This window comes from Macrobrachium nipponense, chromosome 38 (assembly GCF_015104395.2).
Source record: "Macrobrachium nipponense isolate FS-2020 chromosome 38, ASM1510439v2, whole genome shotgun sequence".
Classification (NCBI taxonomy): domain Eukaryota; kingdom Metazoa; phylum Arthropoda; class Malacostraca; order Decapoda; family Palaemonidae; genus Macrobrachium; species Macrobrachium nipponense.
Window position 1 is genome coordinate 18,153,920 of NC_061098.1, and position 26,415 is coordinate 18,180,334.

Here is a 26,415-nt window from a genome sequence, read left to right on the forward strand (position 1 = left end):
GAAATTGAAATCAATGTAAACCGAAGAAAATGTTTGGATGAGAATGAGAGAGACATCCTACTTAAACCATTCTCCATCCCAGGTGGAAAAGAAGCATACAAGATTTGGGAGTTTTAGTTTTATATTTCAGCACTCAATCTGATACCATAAATATAGTGTAGTGGAATGAATTAAGGAAATGAAAATTTGTAATTCATTGTTGTTTTCAATTCAAAATAAATTTTTTTCAAATGTGAAGTTTCATAGTAAGAAACAAGCACCTAAAGAAATTCTATACATTTTCCCAATCTTCTTATTTGCGGATGAATTGAACTGAAAATAGAATTTAGGCCAAAGGCCAAGCACTGGGACCTATGAGGTCATTTAGCGCTGAGAAATTGACAGTATAAGGTTTGAAAGGTGTAACAGGTGGAAAACCTTGTGGTTTGTACAATGAAAAATCTTATTTGCAGATGTATAATCTCATCTTAAACTTAATAGGAAGCTCATTAACATTTTAACCTTAGAATTAACTCAGAAAACTGAGAATAAATTCAGAACATCAAATATTCTCAAACCTGCCCAACTCTTTTTTTTCTTAATTCATATGTATCTAGAAATAAATTTCCTTCATGTAGTCTATCTTGAGAGTTAAGTATGTATATCTTAGTTTAACCAGACCATCAGCCAGAGCAGATTAACAGCCACCCTTAGGGCTGGTCCAAATTATTAGATTTTTATTTACGTGACTAGGAACCAATTGGTTACGTACCTAGCAACCAGGTACCTACAGCTTATTGTGGGATCCGAACCACATTATATTGAGAAATGAATTTCTAATCACCAGAAATACATTCCTCTGATTCCGCACTGGCAGCAACTGGGAGTGAACTCTGGCTACCGAGTCGGTAGGGGAGTATGCAACCGACCCATCCAGTGAGGAACTTTTTCATCTTGGGAAGGATAGATACACGTTTGCCTTGTAATTTCAAAGCCTTCTCCTTCTCAACCCTAGCCCCACACAGAGATCGACCACCTGCTCATCAGTCAATCTTTGCAACGCAATTAACCCGAGGAAGGAGCTAAAAACTTCTGTATTTGAATCAATGGCTAATCAACAGAACAAATGCTCCAGGAATATCATGTTGGTTCTCTAAGATTTTGGTTCTGCAAAAAAAAAAAAAAAAAAAAATCTCAGAGGCTTTAACTGTCATGCTAGCAGGGATGATGACTATTTCCTTTGGTGGTTTTTGCAATCCTACTGAAGGATTGAAAAAGCACCATTTCCTATTGGAAAAGGCAGCCCTTTCCTGAAATTCTACATGTTCCAAGAGATATCATCATCATCACCAGGGGAGGGTAATAATGTCCCCGTGTCACCCAGCTTTGGCGACATTAGAACCATCAGCATTATGGAAGCAGAGCAGTGGTTCCTCTGTAAATCATCTGACTCTGAAAGTGATTTAAGAGATCAACTTAACTTCATCTTGGCTCAAGAGGTTTTTTGTTAGTGGTGCCAGCTTTGAATTTCTCTGCAAGAGAACTGACCTCTGCCCAGGTGGCTTCCATGGACTTTCTAGTCTCTCTGTGCAGGGCTGAAAAAATCTACGAGACAATTCAATTGCTCTGAATCCCTGTCAAGAATCTTCAGTAACATCCTGGACGTAATGACACTCTGCTTTAAGTACTGTCCTGATACTGTGCAAGATTTCCTTTCAAAACTCAAACCATGCTTCAGACTTATTTATTATGAACCACTAACTGGCTGGACTCGGTCTAAGCAGCCACATTGCCACTGCCCAACAAAGGCTTAGGAGTCTCATATAAGACCTATCTATCTATGGGAGGAACAGGGACTTCCTCTTTGACTTGAAGGGGAGGAAAGATGACCAAAATTGGGTCCTACTTGATGCCAGATTGTTGCATGGGAGAGCCTAGATTTCCATTCTGGGAATCCTAATCATGCATAATAAAAAGTAGTAACCCCACTCTTCCAGATTCAGCATGACCAGTATTATAGGCATCTATCCCATGAATGACTCAATCTCCATTGGAGGTGTCACACAGAGATCTTGGATTCAAGTGTCTTGGCATAAGACACAGATGTGGAATTGACTCGTAATGGGTGGGGAATATTCTCTGCTGGCAAGATGTAATAGGCCCCCACCACACCTCCTCCATGACTGAAACTTTGGACCCAAAAGGCAAATCTAAATTAAGCATCTCTATTATTTAGGCTCATGTTCCATTGTTTGCATATGTCCATATCCAGCGACCATCAAAAGTCAACTTTATGTCTGCAAGGGCTACATTCCTAGCTTCCTAACAGTTGGTATTTGTCGTCCCCACTGGCAAAAAGTGAATTGCACAGTTTCCCACAATGCAAGTAATCTGAGGGTTTTGCTTAATAGCAACCCTGTAATGAGAAAAGGAACAAAGTTGGATAGATAATATATCAAAGTTTGAATTTAATATAATTTTACAACAGGGCAGCTAGGTTTAAAGGAAGAACTAAGTGAACAATCCCTAAGCCTGAAAATGACTTCCTGCCTTTGGGCATACCTAGAGTGAAGCAAAATTCAAGGGTTTTCCTTGAAATAGCAAATTTCTTATAAAAAAAGCTTTCACGAGGGGCTTGAAATTATGAACTTTACTTTCCCTCAGTAGATATTGGCGACATCTCAGTTTTTTCAGGAGAAAAACAGAAAAACACTATAGATCCAATTGACATGTCTGATAAGTTTTACAGACCAAAGAGTATTGGTGCCAGATGGCAACCCATGATATGTTAAAAGGGTTTACTGGTATATCTTACCATCAGAATCAAACACTCACCCATTATTTGTTTTGGTTGTGTTCCAACATGCTCTGATGAAACATGCCAATATGGTGCTCTTACAAAGTGTACCTGTGCAACAGTTATACCAGTATTTCTAATGCCTGTACTTCCATCTGTGCTTCCTGTGCTTCGTTTTTAAGTTTGATACTTGGTAATCTGTTCACTTTTAAGTTTGCTAGTATGTTTGTCAACTTCAAAAAAGATTATTCCATATTACTCATAAAATTAGTGAATTTGAAAACACAGAAAATAAAGTATTTTTATCCTAAACACATTTCTTATTGGTCACTACTGGACCATATTTTTTATATTGGATTTTTTCCCATTTTGCTAGACAAACTGAAGGCACATTTTTGAGGTTAGAGCTTCTCCAATGTCAGGATTTATAGTCATTTAGTTTTTATCCAAAGTAAGGCTTTAGTTGGATATACTTTTTCTGAACTATTTAGTAACTGCTAAACTGAATAAATTTCAGTGACAGAAAAATCTTAACTTGGGCTCAACCTACAAACTTTGTTAATAGTTACTTACAATGAACAAACTCCCTTAAAGCCTAAAATATTCTATTGTAAGACATTGTACAGTACAGATAGCAGACATTTGTAAGAAGTTCATAAATAGAATGAAAAATATCACAACTTTTATTACAATATGAAGTGATATATGATTCTTCGTTACAGTTGAAGACTGGTTGAAGTATGTATAGATAGCATCAAAATAATGCTCTATACTCTTACTGGAAAAATTGTTCTTATGGCTTATCAAATCAGTAACAAACTGTACACCTATTTTCCATAAGCTGAGAGTTGTAAGGTTTTTACTGATAACCATGCAAGTTCTTGTATGTGAAGTCTAGAATTTAAGGCAGTTAAATTATGAATATATTATAAATAAATATAAACTTTACCACACAAAGATATTCATCCTGATAACAAATATCACTAGCGGAGAACCAGAGCATATTTGTTTATTAACCATTTACTATTTCATGTTACACATGTAGTGTTCACATAAACTTGGCAGAAACCTCAAAAGAAAAGATGTCTTTTCTAAGAAATAAAGAACAAAAAACAATACAACAGATTCCATGCTTAACACAAGGATCTTTCCGGACAGTACTATGAACATTTTTTAGATATTAGTCCCCAGTCCAACAAAGAATTTTAAGATTGTTAAAATCAAAGAAAGGACCGTAAGGAGAAGCATAAAATAGGCATGGACCTAAGGATTCAGTGGGAACTTGTCTTTTCTTGAAAGTACTGTAGTTGCTGAATGTAGAGGGACAAAGGTACTTCTCACATTACTGATGTGTGAGAATATGTTAGCAGAAAAGTCTTGTTAAAAATGCTGTACAATGCAGTTTGTTTTTATAATAAAAATGATTGGTATGTCCAAGTACAAATGCATAAGGATAGTTTAAAAGTAAGTTACACTTCAAGTAGCCTTGTTAAATTGTAATATTGCAAATACGTAGGCTATTATAAAATTATACACTGTAATCTTCCACACAGGCTAGTATAAAATTAAACTATAATCCTGTACACCAGGTGGTATAAAATTACACTGTAATTTTGCAATTGGGCTAGTATAAAATTACATTGTAATTTAGCACATAGGCTAGTATAAAATTACAGTCATGATGCTGAAACAACAATTATTGCATATTCAATCTGTACTTGTGAAATGAGGAGGCATTAATAAATTTACTGTAAAGCTCAAAGCTCGTTACATTTTAAGATCCTTAGAAGAAGTTTTGTGGGAAATTACTGTACATACTGTAATTGTTACAAATATGGTTTACGCTAACAATATTTACAGCATGTAATTCAAGATGGAGTTTCATGGTAAAATTGACCTCTTACCAGTAGTTTGGGTGTAGAGGGACAGGGTTTCATCATCAATGTCATCAATACTTGCACTCAAACGTGATGAACACCCTGCAATAATTAAGTATCACTTTTGGCTGTACAGAAATGGATCTAATATAGCTGCAAGTACATATATGTACTAAAAGCTCTAGACCATTACAACCCATGAGAAGCAAATTTAAGATTCTGTCTAACAATAGTATATACAATACCAGGAACTACTGCAAGCATGCTTTTACATGTATACATGAATGTGTTTACAGTGATCTGGTTTAACTTTCAAACAATAATAATAATAATAATAATAATAATAATAATAATAATAATAATAATAATAATAATATCAATAATAATAATAATAATAATAATAAAATTAATGATAAAATAATAATTAATAATAATAATAATAATAATAATAATATAATAATAATAATAATAATAATAATAATAATAATGTCAAGATAGTCCTATAAACACTAATAACAGAGAACTTAAAAGTGAAGATCAATCATCAACAACTAGGATGCTTTACAAGGAATACTATTTATAAATAAATGGTTCATAAATAAACAAAGCCATGCAACAATATATATGCTACTGACTCAACTGTCAAAAAAAAATGGTAACAAAGATAAATTGTATGGTAATTCACTAGTATATAAATTATTTACACTTCCCTTAGATCGGTGGAGGTTTGATAATATCAATTAAGTTCAAGGTCTAAGGTACGTACTTTCAAAACAAATGTATGATCATTGCTGAAATGTTTATCTTCCAAGGTGAGGAATTATATACAGTGATTATAGTGCTTATAAGATGAGTGAACAGTGTCAGAAATATAAAAGTTAGTTTTTTAAAATAGTAATGAACTTTTATTTTAATTTTCTCTTAACCAAGGGATATTTGCAATAAACAAATAAAAGTTCTTATAACATAAAACATTTTTCAGTACAAACCCAATAATCATATGTTGCCTTATTTTCATACAAAAACCCAGTTACATCAACAAGGTCCTTACTGAGACCCTAAGAAGAAATCATGCATCATTCGTCATTCCGTTGTGCAGTCAGGAAAAAATCAACTTGAGTGAGGAGATATGGAGGCTGAATTAATGGGCTTTCATTGAACAAAACTTTTTTTCTGCTATAAAACTTCGTTACGACTTCTTAAACCATACATAGAGCCTAAGAAGTAAAAGCAATAGATTGTACTCTGTAGGAGGGTTAAACCAAAGAGCTGAGTACCAAATGAGCACTCAAAACATGAAGACATAAACCCTAATAATGCCAGAGCAGGCAAAGGAGGGTCAAGAGGAGGGGTCAGAGAACCATACTTATGTGCATCTGGGCCACACCACTTCCATGTGCAAAATGAACATGTGTGCAGATCAGAAAAAGATTTTTTTTTTAATTCATAAAAAATCAGAAAAGCACGTCATAACAAAGGTTTTGAATATATGACGTTACAAGATAATGCTTCTTCTCATAGCATGAGGTGGTTGGAGCTTGTGACTTATGCATGCGGCAAAATTTCCTTTTCAAGAAGACGGTGTGACCGCATGACCTGACCTATGAGGACTGCTTATATTGCCATCATTTCCAACTCAATTTTGCCTTTTTTTTCCAGGTTTTGTTGCAAAGGTTTTACAGTGTGTTTTGAGAATGCCAAATTGTGTTAAGAGTGCTGTCTTATAAGCTAACAGGTCAGGACTTCATCCCCCCTAACAAGTTCTATTTATTGGACATTACCAAGTTCCAAAAGCATAATTGAACACCTAGAAACATAGATAGGCTATTGGTGTCTATGGAGAGTGGAAGTGACACAGACAATGATGATTTTATGGCCAAACTTTACAAGTTGATAATAGCATGGAGGAGATCCCCTTTGTTCCACCAGTGAAGCATGAACGCAAGGCAAAAAGGGGAGGTGTAAGGAGGGGGAGTGGAAACAAATATATGACTGTAATTTCTCTGCCTGTAAAGAAATATTAGATATCACAATTTACCTATTTTTGGCAAATCTTTATATTCAAGTAATTGGTAAAATGTCTCATTATTACTAAGTTTTCCTTGGCTGCTCTTGCGAGTTTGTTTACCTTTTTATTGAGGGATGTGCTGTGTCATACATAACACAAATAGTAATGAAGTATGTAGATTTCATATGAAATGTAAATTATAGTACTTTAAGTGTGTGAACGAAAATTAGTTACCTCAATTTACCTATTCTTGGTGATTTTTTGAAAAATAGTAACAAACAGCTGTTGCTTACTGATAACCTACAACTCAGCATTTGTTTAATTGTCCTTAGTCATACTGTGCCTAACATAAATAGTAATGGATTATTTATCAATAGCAAGGCAATTTATTTTACTTTTGTGGTCGATAAAAAAAATATTGAGGTATCTTTGTTTAGCAGTTTTTGGTGGATTAAGCTTTACAATAAGAAAGTAAATGACAGTGAGAAAGTTCTCTGCTCATGTTCCTCGTTGTGTGCTCTGGAGAAAATGAACTGTCATGTCTGAAGAACTTCTGAATCCCTTTGAAGATGAGGATCCACTTCTTTCACAGCAAAGACTGCACTGTAAAGTAAGGACTTCAGTCAACCCAAGGGAGGCAGCAAGAACATCAGAAGTAACTTTGCCAGGTGTGGTGACAACAGGAACATCCTCGGCGAAGAGCAAAGCTTCCACTACAGCAGAAGCAACAACAAACCTAAATTGCCAAGTGATGACCTGATGATAGATCACAACTAATTAGAAAATGCTGAAAAGACTTGGCACTGAAGGCAATCCATGAGGGATGAGTCAGCAGACTGTGCTAACAACTCAGCCAAAGTAGAGACCAGTAATGGCAGTGGAGGAAGGTTGGGAGTCATGGTCAATGACATGAAAGTTGAAATGGACGATGACACCTAGAAAACAAATGAAAGACTATCTCTTCCTGATGTGAGCAAAAGAAGAAACACTGGAACAAGATATCTTGGTCTCCTTTTTCATGGTGCAAATTAAGAGGCTTCACTGACGAAAGCTGAAGCATCTTCTGAGGACATATGCTTCTTGGTCATGGAACCAGGCAAGGGAGCACTAAAGTTCACCCACAAGTAGAAGAGTCCAAGAAAGCATCAACATAAAACTTTAGGGTGGTGTAAGCATTAGTCCCACATCAGACCAGCAGAAAATGATGCTGGCCTCAATAAAATGAACAAGCACACAGGAGGTGGGAAGCCTAGAAAAAAAATACAAGATCTAAATACACACCCTGGCAAAACTAGACCAGTATACAGGCAGTCCCCGGGTTACGACAAGTTTGGCTTACGACGTTCCAAGGTTAAGGCGCTTTTCAATTATATTCATCAGAAATTATTTCCAGGGTTATGACGCCTACAACGCTTATCTGGCAGAAGAAATAATCAATATTTGAAGGTTTTTTTTTTAATGAAAAATGCAATAATAATGCAGTTTACATAGTTTTTAATGCACCCAAAGCATTAAAAGTAAGGTTTTCTTAGGATTTTTGACGATGTTCCGGCTTACGACGCGTCTCAAGAACGGAACCCCCGTCGTAACCTGGGGACTGCCTGTATTGTGACATGGCAGGAAGACAGGTCATGATATCTACAAAAAACAGTAGCATCAAGGTTCAAACATGAAAATCTGCTTCCCTTTCCATACGCACTGAAGATGTGACATCACTATGCAAAACAAAAAAAAAACTTGTAGATTACCATAAAATTTATCAACAACATGGGAAATGGAGTTGTAATTGTAAAAACAACACTAATAAAATTTGTAAAAGCCAGCAGAGAACAAAAGGAAACAGGTTGTGGCATTACACAAGTTATACTTCTCAAAGTAAGAGGCAAAAAGTAACCCCCAAAAAAGGAAAAAAATGACTGATTTAAATCCGTCAAAATGAATAAAAGTATATATATATATTAAAAAAAAAGCTCATAGTGACCTGTTAGAAGAATGGTGAAACACCAATCCCCAGCTATCTTACAAGGAGAAATTAGGTTAATAATAAAGCACTAAGAAAAAGATGAACCCTGAAGGATAAGGAATAAAGAACATGAGTCAAATTGCAGACATAAAGAATATACTAAAAATGACTGAGTGATGTGAAGCAGCTGTTAACGTTGCAAAGGCACACAATGGAATGAGTGATGTGTACCATCACGTAAATATGACTGGAAATTCTTGCACAGAAACAGGGCAACATACAAATAATAAGGTTGTAATGAACAACATCTATGTCACATGTACAGCTCTCTTAATTTAAATTTATCAATTCTTTAATGCCTAGTAAGTGCATTTAATAGTGCTGATTACATTCCTAAAAGAAATGAAAGATGATTAAAACAGGGTTAGACCTTACCCCCTAATAGGATAAGGCCCAACAGCATCTGGCACACCAAGTCATTTTAGAGCCTTCACTAAATGGTGGTGTACGTCAAGGAGAGGCCAGAGGGAGGAACACGAAAAAATCACTCATTTTCTGTAGTCTTACAACAATAAAAATACATCTTACTTTATTCATGTTCATGTACGTACTTTTTAGAAGGGACGTGACTGACCCTTGCTCTTTAGCTGTATTCATCTGATTACAGGCCCCTATCAACTTGGCAACAAGTTAATGTCAAAATTAGGTCTATACATCTTAGATTAAGAAAAACCTTATAAAGATGATGTGTGGTTCCTGATGCACGGTAATAGTGATATTTATACGAAGTGCCACCACGTAAGGTTGCTCAGTAAACTTTTTTAATAATATTCAATGGAAAAAAAATTCCTTTTAAAAATATGCAATGACAGAATGCCATTTAGCTTAAAATATGGCAGCACCAGATAAGTTGGATTTTTTTAATATGTATTTCCATTCATTCCTTTGCACAATTACAAAGCTTTAATGAAGCACAAAACCTGATAAAATAAAAGGTATCTATCATAATTAAATCATAATTTACTTGAATTTCCAAATAAAAAACAAATACCTGTATAAGTAATTAAAAACTGCAACTTTCACAAGTTTAAAGTTAGCAATGTTCACTAGGTTTAGCAGGTTGCATATAAAAGCGAGTGGTTCATAAGTCCATATTACCTATTTTTGCAAAGTTTATTGTTTATTATTACTTTTTATTTTTACTTCCAACCACCCATTTCTTTCATCAGCTGATATCCTCTCCACTCAGCAGGCCCATAACCCAGAACTTCAGAGTATGCACTACTATTTGTAGAGGAAAGAAATGTCTGAAAAATGGTTTTAAAATTACCCATCGGTAATGTGTTTAAAACCACTTATAAAAACATTACAAATAGTTATCTTTCGATAAAAAATACTTCTACTTCCAAGTGCAAAGATGTGTTATTGGCTGCCACAGTATACTACTATATTTTAAAGTGCTAAAAGATTAATAATCATCCTATAATTAATTTGATGAGTAAAGTACAGCCTAATGTGCACTGCAGTCTGTACACAACACACACACACAGACACACACACACACACGCACACACACTTTTTTTTTATTTTCACAAAGGTTGCATTTCCCTTATTTGCTGGAGCCATAACTGAAGTGATCTTGTGTGTATTTACAAAAGTGAGCAAGGCAGTGTGCCAACAGGTGAATAGATTTAGTGTAACCAGAACAATGTGAAGTGGCCCAAGGAATTAGAAATCTGAGCTGGATTAGTGTAGGAACCAAATTAGTAAGGCCTACTAGTGACTGAATGATCGTTTTTGGTGTGCTATTGGTTTAGTAAAATCCAGTGTGTGATTTCCTGTCTATCAAAAACACCTTAAATGCATAAAATACTAATCAGCATTTGTTATGTATTAATGCATAGATATATTAAGAGATTTACTGTACGGCTAAATTATCCACTGCATATGTAAAATGATACAGTATTGATAAGATAAATGTGCAAAAGGGTAAACATTACAAGAGAAAACCATGATTGCAATGGTGCACAGTAAAGAATAGGAGAGGTAGAAAGATTAATTATACTATAATAATTAAAAATGTGTGTGCCATTAACAACTTCAATATAACAAGAGAACATTTGAGGTGATTTTTTTGAGAAAGTTTCATATTTGCTAAAGATAACTAATACCAGGGACTAACCACTAAGATTTCCATTTTAGAGACTTTGTAAGACTTCAGTAAATTGCCATTTTACCTGCTCATCTGACATAGTGCATGAAAATTATCATACTGCACTGATGACACTGTACTGATGATACTGTATATAATCTAAAATGCTTAGCTTTACAAGCAATACATTCTTTTTCTTACATTTTTCTGTTCTGTGCTGGAAATCCATAAAGAAAACTGCTCTATTAAAAAAATGTTTATGTTAGAATGTTTTGTTATTACATACAATGTTTGAATTGTAAACAACATTTCTTACATTACATCTTAGTTGTTACGTAAAGCTAAAGATTCCTATCCACATTACTAAATTACCCGTTAGAATTCTAAATCTCAGTTCTGCATGAAAGTTCCTGATAAAAAATGTATTCTGACATGCAAATTAAGTTAACAGCCACATGCAAGTGCTATGTAGATTTTGTAACTGTAAAAGTGTGTAATACAAAGTAACTGAATAACCCAATACAGGAACTCTTAACATCAAAATACTGTAATATAGCATGACTTGCCAAATAGAATTTGTTGATACATGTATATTTCAGGTAATGAGTGTATAAAATGCAATAAACATGACTGTTTCTACTACAAACACTTGATAACCAACCTGACAATAATTTCCACGGCATAGATCAAATATAAATCTAAACAATGGTTGAATAAAAGACGTTCATGAGGGTGAATACAACATGTTCATAAGGGATTAAAATACAGCAGTGGGCAAAACTGCAAATTATTTTAATAAGAACTTATAAGAGAATACAAGTACAATTAACTGAAGGGGATGTGAGTCCTCAAAAATTGCTGTTATCCTTTGCATAAATTCTCATATGATTCAGTCATTTGACAGGCATTCCATGGAATTAATGATGACTCCGTATAAGCTAATTATTGTGCAGTCAACTACTTTTCTAAACAACAATGAAAATTATTGTGCAGTCAACTACTTTTCTAAACAAAAATGAAAACTCTCATACGGACAAGCATCTATTACACCATCCATTTCTGGTCTTCACTCTGAAGCAGTGTCAGGTGTGCCTTATTTTTCATGTATTCAAGCCATAATTAAATCTTTTACTGAGCAAAATTACTGTTTAGGATGGAGACACTACTCAGACTACAGCCAAATAACATTAATGGCCCCTAACTTACATGCATCCAGATGCTTTTTCTAGTCCTGAATGTTTTCAGAACTAAAGAACTGCATTGCTATAGGTAAACTGCTTGTGACATACAATCTAACCAGTCACAAGAGTAGTGCATGAGCTATTTTGCATAATAGTACGTAGTTAGTATCTAGCCACATAGTTCTCATAGATAAGCTGAAATACTTGAGTGGTAACATTAATACAATGGGATCTCTAGACCAATAATTAACTTTTTCCAAAATATATCTAAAATTTTAATGCTTCCTCTGTTCCCTCCTGTTATGAACATCTTGTTGTCTTTGAAAGTGGTAATTACTTTGTAAGTGTCTGCAGTCTTGCCAAAACAAAATATGTAGTTTCTAAATGAAAGAGGTTTGGAAGACGACTAAGCTTTGAAAATCATAAACTAGGTACTACATGTACAAAATTAACTGCAGATGTGCAAGAGACTAATGCCATTGAAACAAAAATTAAGGTTCTACCAAGATTGTGTAACAAGGTGACTACATTTACTACATTAAAAAGAGCACCTGACGATGAATTGAAAGCACTTTAGATTAACCAACACAAGACTTTTAATGCATCCACAGTACCCTCAAACAGGGAAACAAGAACCAACACCTTGAGGACCCATGCTTAAGTCAATGAAGCTGACAGGAGTGTCAATATTGTAATCATAAAAATATAAAAATGATGAGGAATGGCCCTTAGAACTTAAACCTATCTTCTTTTCATATGATATGTTGCCTGTCAACATATTTGAATAACTTACAAAAACCAGAAACTTTAATGCATAAAAAATTGTAATTATTATAAGATATCCAAACTACAAAATGTTGAAAAGGTAATCATGCCATAGGGTCAGCCTTTGGATGTTGTGTACTATTAATATACTGGTAATAAGCAGTAGTGAAAAGTTGGCAAAACAACTAGAAAGCTCTTCAATAAAAAGTGGAATAGTAAAGGCAAGCATAATTTTTTTTATGCTGACTAAAGCTAATGCAAACTTTTGGTTACTGTACAATTATAACATGAGTGAGACTCAAAAGAGCTGAAGGTTGTAATCAGCTCGGGGCTTTGTAAACATTACTCAAATAAAATCAACAGACCTTAAAAGAAGGTTTTATTACCTGTGGTACTATTATTACAGGTATAGTCTTTTCTCGTTTTAAAACAAACCTACAACCCTACAACTGAGGAACAAATAAAGAGCATTCGAAATGTATAAAAAAAAGTCATCATTACCATTACTTTTAACCAGTTACTGAGTTATTATCCCTTGGCTAAGAAATTTACTGCTTGGACACTACCTTACCAAATTTTTCTAAATAATGGGTAGTTTACTATCAAGAAAACTTTGAAGAGGCGAGGTTCAATTTTGCAGAGCATGACTGAAGCAGTTGCATTAAAAAAATGTCCAATTTAAATGCTGTCTTTTTTTTTTTTTTTTTTTTTTTTTTTGTGTGTGGCTACGTATTGTCTAAAGCTCGTTGTACTTCCACCAAGACTGTACAATATCAAATTAATTTTGTTACTTTATATCTCTTTCCAGTATGAAATAACTTTTTCTGCAGCCTTTGTAATTATTGAGTGTAGATGCATTTTCTTGGCTTAGCTTGGACATCCTTTGTATAGTATGCACTATATTTTTAACTTACACTTGCTCCAATTTTCACCCAATATTCAAGGGCAAATTGTTCAAGGCAAACCTGTGTGTGTCAAGAATGTTACTCAGTAGACTGGTTAAACACTTTTATAATAATAATGATGATGATTTAGGGGCTCAATGCTCTGTATGTTGTTAATTTCAAGAATAATACACAAACTTTTGGAGAAGAGCTTAAGAAAGCAGAGCAAATCAACCCTATATGGAAACTGTTAGGCAAAAACTGCCTCATTTTCATCATTTTTCCAAAAAAGTCTTTTAATCAATTAGACAAGCCTATCAATTGTAAGGTATATTTACAGCCGTCTCACTCCATTTTGTGACCTGGCATGATCAATCGTTCATTTTCAAATATGATCATTATAGCTACACTCTATTGCATTTTTACTATACTAAATATCATTAACACAAAGTACTGGTATTCATAAAATAAAACCAGAGATAAATATTAACATTTAACAAAGCAGATGTATGGATTAAAATTTAACAGGAATACTGTACTATACGTATCTTTAAAAGCAGCTAGAAGCTTATAGACACATTGCTTTGCCTTAGTTCATCTGGTTACACAGCTATTAGTTATACACAGTAACCAGCTGAGATATTTCATTACAAAAATATATTTCTTTGAAAAAAGAAAAAAAATCTGCAAACTCATTATCTATTAACTAGTCTTTTATGTTTTCCAAAATTGCCCAGATGCTTCAGTCCCTCTTAAAAGAAAGACAACAACAGTTCACCTGTAGTACTGGGCTTGGGTAGCTTACCGGATCCATGACCTCTAAGTATTTAACAAAGATGGGGGAATGGGAACTTGCATTATAAGTAATGCGTTTGAATGAAAATTTTTTCCTAAGATTCATAATGGCCCTACTGCTCATTACATTACATGTACTCTACTCCTAAGTAGCCCCCACCTCAATCTAAGTGGGAAAAAATCTAGGTGAAAAACAAAAGAAACTAAATTGAAACAATCTCCAAGTGAAAGCTGTTGGGACTGACTTAAAAGTACCAGAACCTGTCTCTTTTAGAAGCATCCAGGAAGCTGTGCTCCAAGACAGAAACCCCAAAATGCCAAAGTAACTTACTCAGCCATAGGTAATTGACTCAAACAGTGCTAAAGAGGAAAAAATTAGTTGGGAACCCCTTCCAAAGCAGAGGCCATCTGCTTGGCTCCTAACAAAGGTCTGAGTCACTTGTATATCTCATCCCTATGATGAAAACTTCTGAACTTTGCTTGGCTCTACATGCATGCCAAGAAAGCTGTACGTCATCAGTAAGAAAAAGAAAATAAGCTGGAGTTTTCGTCTCTTGGGCAAACATCATATTTAATACTGTTTCCCTATCATCATTACCAATGGATCTCTTGAATACCTAGATGAGACAGAGTATAACACTTCTGATTACATACTTTCTTTTTGATTTTCCAGATACTCATATATTGATTTGACATAGCACAGATAAAGGCCCTCAACTATTGGCAAGGTACACGAGCACAAGCAATACAAGATGAAGACAACTTAATGCAACCCTATTCCTAATCAGGCAAGCTAGTTCTACAATAAAAATAAAAGTTAATTTACCAGGGAACTGAGCAAAAGCTAAATTTTAAGAAAATGCTAACTTGCCTATCTCTTATAAACTAGCTAAACGACATCTAAATGAACAACATTTACTGGAATATACAGGAAATGTGAAAAAGCAAACCTGATATTATAATGGAAGCCTTACAGCAATAGTCACTCTTCTCTAAATGAAGGAAAGGGCATACAGCACTTACAAAAGTATGCAACCAACTAAAACTGGCTTCAGCAATTACATCCCATTATGTCCAAAGTCAAAACCAAATATTAGATCCACTTCTGCTACTGAGAATCGAGGGATATTCACTGAAAACACTCATCACATAAACAAAATACTGTACTGTACATTGAGAAATCAGAAAATTAATGACAAGTGTAAAGAAAGAGCACCGTGAGCTAGAGTTCAAACACAAAGAATAAGATTGTTTCCTACATAAAATGCCCTGAAATATACACACATAATAATAAGGCAGTCCCCTTTTCACTGCAGGGGTTCCGTTCCAACAGTGTGCCATAAGTCATAAAACAGTGTAACCCCCAGATCATTGTAATAAAAATTGACAGAGAGAGAGAGAGAGAGAGAGAGAGAGAGAGAGAGAGAGAGAGAGAGAGAGAAGAGAGAGTAGAGAGAGAGAGAGATGAGGAGAGAGAGAGAGAGAGAGAGAGAGAGAGAGAGAGAGAGAGAGAGAGAGAGAGAGAGACTCCCCCTTTTTACTGCAGGGGTTCCGTTCCACTGGTGTGCCACAAGTCGGAAAACAGCGTAACCAGGATCACTGTTTTAAGCTTTGCCCTGGTAAAACAAACATGTTTTCTCTCCTAAACTGGATTTCTCACCTTGTTATAATGCCCACTGGTACGCTGCTCAGCATCCTAATTACGGCACTGTAATCCAGGAAATCAGCCATAACCCGGAACTGATTTTTTGATGAATGTATTTAAGAAAGCACTGTAATTTTGAATGCCGTAAGTCAGAGTTGCCATAACCCACGGACTGCCTTATTGGCTAACTGCCATATTCTTATTTCTTTCAAGAGGGACTTAAGTGCCTGGGTAATTTTACAGCACACAAAAGCACTTCTTACACAAACAGGTAATAGGTTTGTTATGAAATAAAATAAGACTAGTAATCCTCAAGTAACTACAAAAAAAAAGCCAACGTACTTGTATTTATGTATACATCTTGTTTACCACAACCACCCGACAATTACACATACACATATTAAAAAACACACATGAATGTATCAATGGGAAATTATGTATACCTTTAAATTAGGTTAATAACATATATTGATAAAAAAATCAAATATGACCAATGACACCACATACAGAACACATTATCTGAAAAACCACAAACATATTAGTACAATTACAGTACTGCATATCATAAAAACTGGAATAACTTGTGACGGTTTAGAAACTACAGGTAAGCATTAGCCAAAAACAAGTTGAAATATACAGATACAATAGCATTAAAAAAAATTTTAGATACACTAAATCCAATCCAAAGATAAAGACTACATTCCATAAAGTATAATTTCAAAATAAGCCACGAAAGTTCACTGTATGTCTGAAGCCACGAAAGTTCACTGTATGTCTGACATTAAGTTTTAGTTCAAAATCAGAGGGTCCTAAAATTTTCCTTATCAATCCAGTAAACAAAAAATTCTTAATATTCTAAATCCAAGAAAAACAAAATATTTGAAATCCTTTCTGGCCAAATTAAAATCTATACTGGGTGAAAAAAGAAAGTCTACAGGAGGGGGACAATTTATTAAATAGGCCAATGAAAAGTTGCTCACTAAATTGCTATCACAAAAGCAATATATCATATACCGAGTAAGCCCTGACATGGATATAAAAAGCCTTAACATCAGTCTTTCACCAGTCAAAAATAAAAACCATACAGCACTGGCCATCATATAAAACCCTTCCTGGAGTAACTAAGAATAAAACACAGCAAACATGAAGCCAATAACTAAAGAAATCATACTGCAACATCAAAAATACCACGAATATTGTTGCAACAGAAAAATTGAAATGAAAACTAAAATTATAAAAACAAAATTCTACCAGAAAATAGAAAAGTAATGAATGCTTTAATGACAAAACATCTTTTTACTGGTAATGGAATTATCCTTAAGTAATCAACTAAAACAAAATAAGCATCAAGCTTTGCAGAAAATGTTCTAAATTAAACACATTTTTTCACTGAAAAAGTGAAACCTTATGAAACTTAGAAGGAAAATGTGAAAATGCGCTACACTGAATGCTTTAAACCAATGCCAAATCCTACATCCTGCTCCTAATATACCCATGATCATTAGTGGAGAGCCAGGCCATATTTATTTATTAACCCTTTCCTATTTCATGTTACACATGTGGTGTTCACATAAACTTGGAACAAACCTCAAAACAAAAGATGTCTTTTCTAAGAAATGGAGCACAAAAAACAATGCTACAGATTCCATGCTTAACACAAGGACCTTTCTGGAAGGTACTTGTCCAATGGTCCTGGCACTTCAAAAGGACTACTTCACCAACATCAAATTCAACCTGCTAAATAACTTGTACTGCCCCATACATTAACAAAGGGGAGTTGCATATACCTCACGTAAGCCGTGCATACCTGTTGGTGCACTGGTGCAATCAACAGGTATGAAAAAGGTCTGAAATATAAAAGCTATACGATGCCTCTAATCTTAGCAATGGCTTTTCCCTTAACAGTCAGACACCTGATCAGGTCTTTCAACTCTACTATTTTGTTCACTTTCTGCTGGAACTCCCATCTGATCCAAATCTAACTGACATCCTATTTGGAACTTACACATTGCCAGGTGCCTGCCACTTTCAAATCTGCACCTTCTCTAAATAGCTTCTAATTTCTATCTTATCACTTGCCTAAACAACGTAAATCTTTTAAACTTCATAACCATGCATTCTATATCAATTGCTCTGCCATTTGTGAAACAAACAAATCTTCCTATCACATTCCCAAACTTTCTATCTTCCTTTATGCTCCAATTTCATTTGTTCAAGTTCCTGTCTCTATTGTGTAGAGTATGTTAACCGTGCAGCGTCAATTCTGTTGCTTTCTAGAAAACCAGTACAGTAATACCTCAATCTTACATGATTCGAGTTGTGTGAATTCACAATAGTGCGAACCTTTCACTGGAACATAACTAATTATCATATGCGAGTATGTCAGACAATGCAACATTTTTGAATCCTGCAGAAAAGCTGTTTTCAATTTTATTAATGTAATTTATAAGTTTTCAAGCTTTATGTGTAAATTAAATAACATTAAATAATAAAAGTAATAATTCTCTCTCTCTCTTTTACTGAGATGAGAGAATTTTTATGGTACATGTAGTATGTACTATGTTTATTAATATTTTCAAATAATAATAATAATATAACTATAATTACAAAATTCATGAAATAGTACTTGAATTTTTATGCTATATCTACTATATGTTTATTAATATTTAAAAAAAAAATAATATAACTAATAACAAAATGATGCATATAAAAAATTCTTTCCCTCATTTCTTTTTAAATCCACAGAAGCTCAAAGTCCAGAACTGTCAAATATGTCAAGTAATATGACAGGAGGGAGTGTGTTGCCAGATTAGCAATCAATGACATTTACGTAATTCTCTCTCTCTCTCCCCCCCCATATGTAATCTTCACACACTCCTCTATTTTTACCAACTATTTATTTCTTTTTTTAAGGGTAATGCATTAAGCTCACTTTTAAATAGACTTAAAGTAACATTAATTTCTCTTGAAAGTTAGCTTAATGCTTACGTAAGGACAATCTCTCTCTCTCTCTCTCTCTCTCTCTCTCTCTCTCTCTCTCTCTCTCTCTCTCTCTCTCTCTCTCTCTTGTAGTTAGAGGTAGCATAGATAATTTTTAATTGATCTATTTTTACTTTTACCTTCTAGAATTGTAAATGCATTCTAAAACAGACACGTAACTAAGAGTTGTATTAGTCCAAATAAAAAGCATTGCTTGTTCATGAAAAGGAATTTCAGAAACAAAGAGAAAGAGACAGAATAAAGAGATTGGTTGATTGGAAGGGGGGGAAAGAAGAGAGAACTATATGTTGTACATATTTAATCTTCACACCCTCCTATATTTTTACCAACCACTTATTTCTTTATTTAAGGGTAATGTATTAAGCTAACTTTTAAATGAAACTACAGTAACTTTAAGAAGTTTGCCAAACTTACATGAAAATTCCCCTTGCGTGAGGGGGTCTGGAACCTAACCTCACGTCAGTTCAGGGTATTACTGTAATTTCTATTTCTTTTATTAGGCTGTTGCTGCTCTATATTTTTTTCCACTCCCATCTCAGAGCAGAAATAATCCTCTACCATTTTGTAATTTGGTATTCCAAGTAGAAATCAAATCCAGAACATTTCCTGCAACACCATCTGTTTCATTCAATACACAGATGCATTCATCCTTACACCTCACTTATGGACTCCACTGGATGTTCTTTGATTCTTTCCCAATCGTCTTATCTTTGGTTTTGCTTGTGTGAATATTCTTTCTCCATCTTTAAAACTTTTCTGAAAGCTCATCTGGTCTTGACTTCACTGCTGCATTTGACTGTTAATCATGAGACTTTTATTTTCACAATTAGACAGAAGTATACAGACTGCAAAGCGGAGTTGTTGATGGGCACTACAGTGACTATGAATGTAACCTCTGGTGTTCCCAAGGTAATGTTCTCAGCCCCCTTACATTCTATATCACATATATGAATTAAATGGCCTTAAAAACAAGCTTAATAAATAGGAGGATGAAGCTACTCTCTTTGTATCAATCCCAGCTGAGAGACGACTTACTGTTATGATTTGGCTAAAATTAGTGCTGAGAGATTTTGCCAAAATTAAAATTGACAAGTAAAATTGTTAACAAGCATTGGCACTTAGAATTTTAAGTGAGACCTGAGTAATTAAAGAAACAGAGGTAGTTAGCTACCTCTGTTTAGTATTTAATTACTCGCATCTCACTTAAATTCTATGTGTTATTTTTGCCAGCAGATTCACTTTATGAAGATACATACAACTTATATTTTTTTTCAACTGCACTGATATCAGTAGTATACGCAGAAACCCTTCCAACATTTTTGGATTATCAAATATCATTTGCCAGTTTGGTCTTCACCAGCTGATGTGCACCTTAACTTGAAATAATTAATCTCTGGCACTGTTATTCAACTGATACACTAATTATGATTGTTAAGTGGTTGTTTTAAAAGGAAACAATAGTTTACTTCTTGTTCTCTTTGTGGGTAGTTGCCTCCTTACCCGGGAATGTTTTTCCATGTGGGGGAAGCTTACATCTGTTCCAGTGACTTGAACAGTGTTAGTCAGGTCCTGGACAACAGCAAGTCTGGCATAGATTTCAACTGTTGAGCTGTTGGAGGAGTGGTTGACAGGTTGTCTTTGCCTGTTTCCTTCTACAGGATGTAGAAGACCTCTTGTAATGCTGGAGCGACTTCTTAGATTTCGGCAGTGGTTGGATATTTCAACGTGATGACTGGGGTTATCTGAGGATATAATCCTATTTTTGCAACAGATTATTGTTTCGATGCCTCAACCTTATTCATCTGTGTGAATTACTGCATCCTGGATGACAGTTCTGTTCTTTTGCAACTCTTAGTTTGTATGTTGCTATTGTAATTAGTATTTGTTGTAACTGTCATCGTGTTATGTATTTGCCTGCCTGTTGTTACATTGGGTGTAACTTTGATGATGTTGCATGCTGCCTGGTGTCATGTTTATGGTAACATGTATTTTTTTGTGTTATTGTACTCCGCTTCAGAATTGTTTACTGAATTGTTAAGGAATGATTTAATTGGGTTATTATTACTGTCATTGATATTGTTCATTTCATTATTTGGATAATGTTCATTTAGCAGATTTATTTTTGGGACCTGACTAAATGTATATAATGTATCTTTTGTAAATAAATTAGTTTACAGTAATTTTCCCGTTTTGTTAACCCTTAAACGCCAATTGGACGAATTTTACGTAGAGATAAATTGTCTGTCGAGTGCCGATTGGACGTATTTTACGTTGACATAGAGAAGTTTTTTAAAAATTCGCGGAAAAATACTTATAGGCCTACCAGCCGAAAACTTTTGAATCATGCGCCTTGGGTATGCTGGGAGTTCACGGATCAAGGTGTTGTTTTGTTTACAATCGTTACGCAGGCGCGCAAGCGCGAATTTCTTTCTTATCGCACTAAAAAGTATCAGTGACACATCTCAGAAATTATTTCGTCCCTTTGACATTAATTTTGCACCATTTTAAATTAGCCGTTACATGGAGTATTATATATGAAAATGTGCGCAATTTCATGTAGAATACAACAAAAAATACTCATGATTGAAGCTTTTATCAGTTTTGAAATATTTTCATATAAATAACGATGAGTGCCAAAATTTCAACCTTCGGTCAACTTTGACTCTACAGAAATGGTCGAAAAACGCAATTGTAAGCTAAAACTCTGATATTTTAGTAATATTTAATCATTTACCTTCATTTTGCAACAAATTGGAAGTCTCTAGCACAATGCAACAAATTGGAAGTCTCTAGCACAATATTTTGATTTATGGTGAATTTATGAAAAAACTTTTTCCTTACATCCGCGCGGTAACTCTTCCGAAAAAATCATAAGTGCGATTGTCGTAATGTTTGCACCATTTTAAAATTAGCAGTTACATAAAGTTTTATATATGGAAATGTGCGCAATTTCATGCACAATACAACTAAAAACAACCCATGGTTGTAGCTTTTATCAGTTTTGAAATATTTTCATATAAATAACAATAAGTGCCAAAATTTCAACCTTTGGTCAACTTTGACTCTACCGAAATGGTCGAAAAACGCAATTGTAAGCTAAAACTCTTATATTTTCGTAATATTCAATCATTTACCTTCATTTTGCAACAAATTGGAAGTCTCTAGCACAATATTTCGATTTATGGTGAAATTATGAAAAAAAAAAAAAATTTTCCTTACGTCCGCGCGGTAACTCTTCTGAAAAAATCATACGTGCGATTGTTGTAATGTTTGCACCATTTTAAATTAGCCGTTACATAAAGTTTTATATATGAAAATGTGCACAATTTCATGTAGAATACAACAAAAAATTATTGAAGGTTGTAGCTTTTCTCCTTTTTGAAATATTCGCATATAAATCACGATAAATAGAAAAATAACCACGTTCGGTCAACTTTGACTCTACCGAAATGGTCGAAAAACACAATTGTAAGCTAAAACTCTTACAGTCTAGTAATATTCAGTCATTTATCTTCATTTTGAAACAAATTCGAAGTCTCAAGCACAATATTTAGATTTATGGTCAATTTTTAATAAAATTTTCCTTCCCTCCGCGCGCAAATTCTCCGCCGCAAATCTCCGAAATGCGTACGTCGCATTCTCGGAATATTTGCTCCATTTCATATTAGGCGTTTCATAGAGTTTTATATATGAAAATGTGCGCAATTTTATGTAGATTACAACAAAAAATAATTGAAGGTTGTAGCTTTTCGCATTTTTGAAATATTTGCATATAAAAAAATAAAAAATAAAAATTCGACATTCGGTCAACATTAACTCGTCCGAAATGGTCGAAAACTGCAATTGTAAGCTAAAACTCTTACAGTATAGTAATATTCAATCATTTGTCTTCATTTTGAAACAAATTGGAAGTCTCTAGAACAATATTTAGATTTAGGGTGAAATTTTTAAGAAATAAAATTTTTAAGTCCGCGCATTACGAATTCATGCATCATTTTGTGATAATATTTTCTCGGTGTTGCTTTGAGCGTTTTACAATGTGTTATATACCAAATTGATCGCAATTTAGTGTACAATACAGCGAAAAAAATTATCTCGTTAGCTTTAACCGTTTTGTGCACAGCGTGATTTGAATACAATTATATATGAAATTTAGTTTTCGCGCAATCATATATTGCATTATTTATATATGATAATGATACTTTTTTTCATTTCTGATGGTTGCATACTAAACTTCAGGCAATGACGAAAAAAGGAGCCACAAATGAACTCTTAATCTTGAAAACTAAGTGCACTGTGATTTTTTGAAAAAAATATTTTTTCCGCTTCGGCGCTCACTCCGAGACCCCCTCGGCATACGGGAAACGATTTTTATTATAACCCTTTGGCGTTTAAGGGTTAAGCTCCTTCCTCCTTTGTTAATCTCCACTGCTGCTAGTCATTCCAGTCTCATTCTATTTGAGGCAGTTAAGCCCCTTCAGGACTGAGCGGAGTCCATTACAATGCTGGACATAAAGTTAATTCAGTCTTACCTTTTCTTCTGTGCAGTTCAACACAGTTTTCGGTAAGTTATTCTCTTGCTGTGACCAAATTGTGGAATTATTTCACAAATCCTATAGATGAATCATTGGAACTTCAGAAGTTTGTAGTTGCCAATAATTTTTCATTAAGCAGCCTGACATGAGGCCCACTTCCAGCTTTTCCAATGGAGTTGAAGTTAGCTAATATAATAATAATAATCTTACAAACCAATTGTTTGTCTTTTTAAAGTTTTTATTGAATGTCTTTTAGCCACAAATCTGAGAAGTCTTTCCATTCTTTTTATCTTAAATTTAGGAGTAACAACTTTATCCCAACATTATGTACCCCTATAGTTTCCTTATGGTTTTGAGCTTTTGTAGGACTGACAAGGCCTGATGCTTGTTGTTCATCCTTTGCCAAAAGCCTTAAGAGCTTCATGATGTTATTATAAAGACTTAAAAATGGTAGCAATACAAAATAAAAAATAATTAAAAGAATTACCATTTGGACTACCTGAACTGAGATGGTCTGGTAATGCACTTCCACAGGCAGTTGCTGCCTGCAGTCTGCCTTACACATCTCACTGTATACAGTACTGAAGGTTTTTCAAAGAATCCTTTGCCCCACAGCTGCACTCCTTTCAGTCATTCTCCAATGACTCTTCCCAAATTGTCTCATTCCTGTAATTTTACCTTTCTCATATTTCACTTTTCTTATACGTATTCATAAATTCTTTGAGCACTACATGTGAGTCTAAAAATGAAACTCTCTGATTTTTTAATCTACTAAAAACTAACTATAAATAATAATGTTACTGAAAATATTGTGCCAGCTCCATCCCCCAAAACCTTGGCTGGTGTTTTCATTTGCTGCACAACTTTTCAAATCTACAAAATAAGCAAGCATTCCTGTCTATCATATACTTGACTACTGGACTTGAATGTACTGAGCACACATTCTTTGGAATGATCCAAAATCACTATAAGTATGCCAGGAATTAACTTTCTTTTCAAATCTACAATCCATAATAATTTACCAAGCCATGTATATTACATTAATTAATAAATATTTTCTTTGACTTTAGTATGTAAGGACCATCTTCAAGAATAAATAGCAACTTTCATAATTTTCTTTGTGAAATTATAAAAAAAAATACTTTTAAAACAAACAATCAATCAATGTTTTATATACGCAAACTGTTATGGCTGCTATACTTATGTAAGTATTTATCATGATAAATGGAATGTAGTCATTCATTGGGTGGTTCTTATGTGCTTGGAAGCCCTTATACAGTAAGTATGGAAAAATTAAACAATACACATCAAGGTGGTGGTGGAGTAGATTTAGACATGCTCAATTTCCTACCTATACTAGGAGCATAGGTAGAGTGAGGACGACCATTCAGCTGTGGGCGAAGCATCAGCTCCAGTGTGTGTAGTCCAGCATTTGTTGTGATGCTACAGCCAGCTAATATTTCAATATGTTTCCAGCGCTGATTCTTCTCACCTAACTCCTGTGTAACTTCTTCAAGAATTGTTCTGAAAGTAATAACAAAAGCAGTAGATAATTTACATCTAAATCTTGATGGCTAAACACAAGACAACTTGAAGTTTTTAAAAATTATGAGTCTTAATTTTTGGGCTACTATTCGGAATAAGCTTGATATATTACACCCTTCCCACATAAAATTAAGATACAGTAATTGATTACCCACGTTTTGACAAATACAAACCGAAGAGCTCAGTTCTAAGAAAGCTAAGATTCTGAAAATACGAGCTCCTGTTATATACAAATTTCTTGTGTTTTAGAAAAACCATGTGATAAAGAATTAATTGCCTGTGATGTGGAAGGCCAATAAAAAAGGCATGGGTCATGAGGCAAATTTTTGTTGAGTGGGTAAATGAAGTGTTTGGCCCAGGTGTGAAAAAAATACCTCAATTAAAATCAATTGCCCCTCAAGTGCCTCCTGGTAATGGACAATGCTCCTGCACATCCTCCTGGCTTGGAAGACCAGTTGTTGGATGAATTTAAATTCATCACTGTCAAGTTCTTGCCCCCTAATACCACTCCTCTCATCCAGCCCATGGACCAGCAAATCATCTCAAATTTCAACAAACTGTACACAAGGGCACTGTTTCAAGGTGCTTTGAAGTGACCTCAGACACTGTATTGACCCTAAGAGAGTTCTGGAAGGATCACTTCAATACAGGCAGTCCCCAGTTATTGGCGGGGGTTCCATTCCCGAAGGGGTGCCGATAAGCAAAAACCACCATCAACTGAAACTCGGCGATTTATGGCACCGATAACCAGTTATCGGTGCCATAAGCACCGTTATGCTGCCTCTGTTAGTTATGGCACCATAAGGCCACCATTAATTACCAATTTTTGGCGCTAGACGAGCACCATAAAACCGGATCGCCGATAACCAGGAACTGCCTCATCTTTAATTGCATAAGTCTTATAGATAAGGCTTGACAGGGAGTGACTTCCAGGACAATGAACTCTGCTTGGAGAAAATTGTGGCCAGAGTGTTACCTCGAGAAGGATTTCCAAGGGTTTGAGGCTGACTCCGAAGACCCTACACCTGTTGTGCAGTCTATTGTGTCTCTGGGGAAGTTCATGGGCTTGGATGTGGAAGAGCTAGTGGATGCCCACAGGGAAGAGCTAACCACTGAGGAGCTGCAAACCTTCAGCAGGAACAGCAACAGATGGCCAATGAGGAATCCTACGAGGAGGAGGAAGAGAGATGGGATACTGTGCCGACACCTCATCCTAACAAAGACTTTGGAATCTGTTTTTTTAATATGTTTAATGACAACGCTTTGTACCATTTTAGGCAGATATTGAA

The 26,415-nt window shown here is 34.7% G+C and overlaps 1 protein-coding gene across 1 annotated transcript in view; it reads right to left on the reverse strand.

The window, feature by feature from the left end:
* LOC135209764 (stromal interaction molecule homolog) overlaps positions 1 to 26,415 on the reverse strand; it is a gene marked incomplete in the record, with an annotated part of 256,094 nt that overhangs the window by 26,376 nt on the left and 203,303 nt on the right. The window contains 2 exon segments of the mRNA XM_064242549.1: positions 4,681 to 4,755; positions 24,933 to 25,105. Coding sequence (XP_064098619.1) covers positions 4,681 to 4,755; positions 24,933 to 25,105 — 248 coding nt within the window.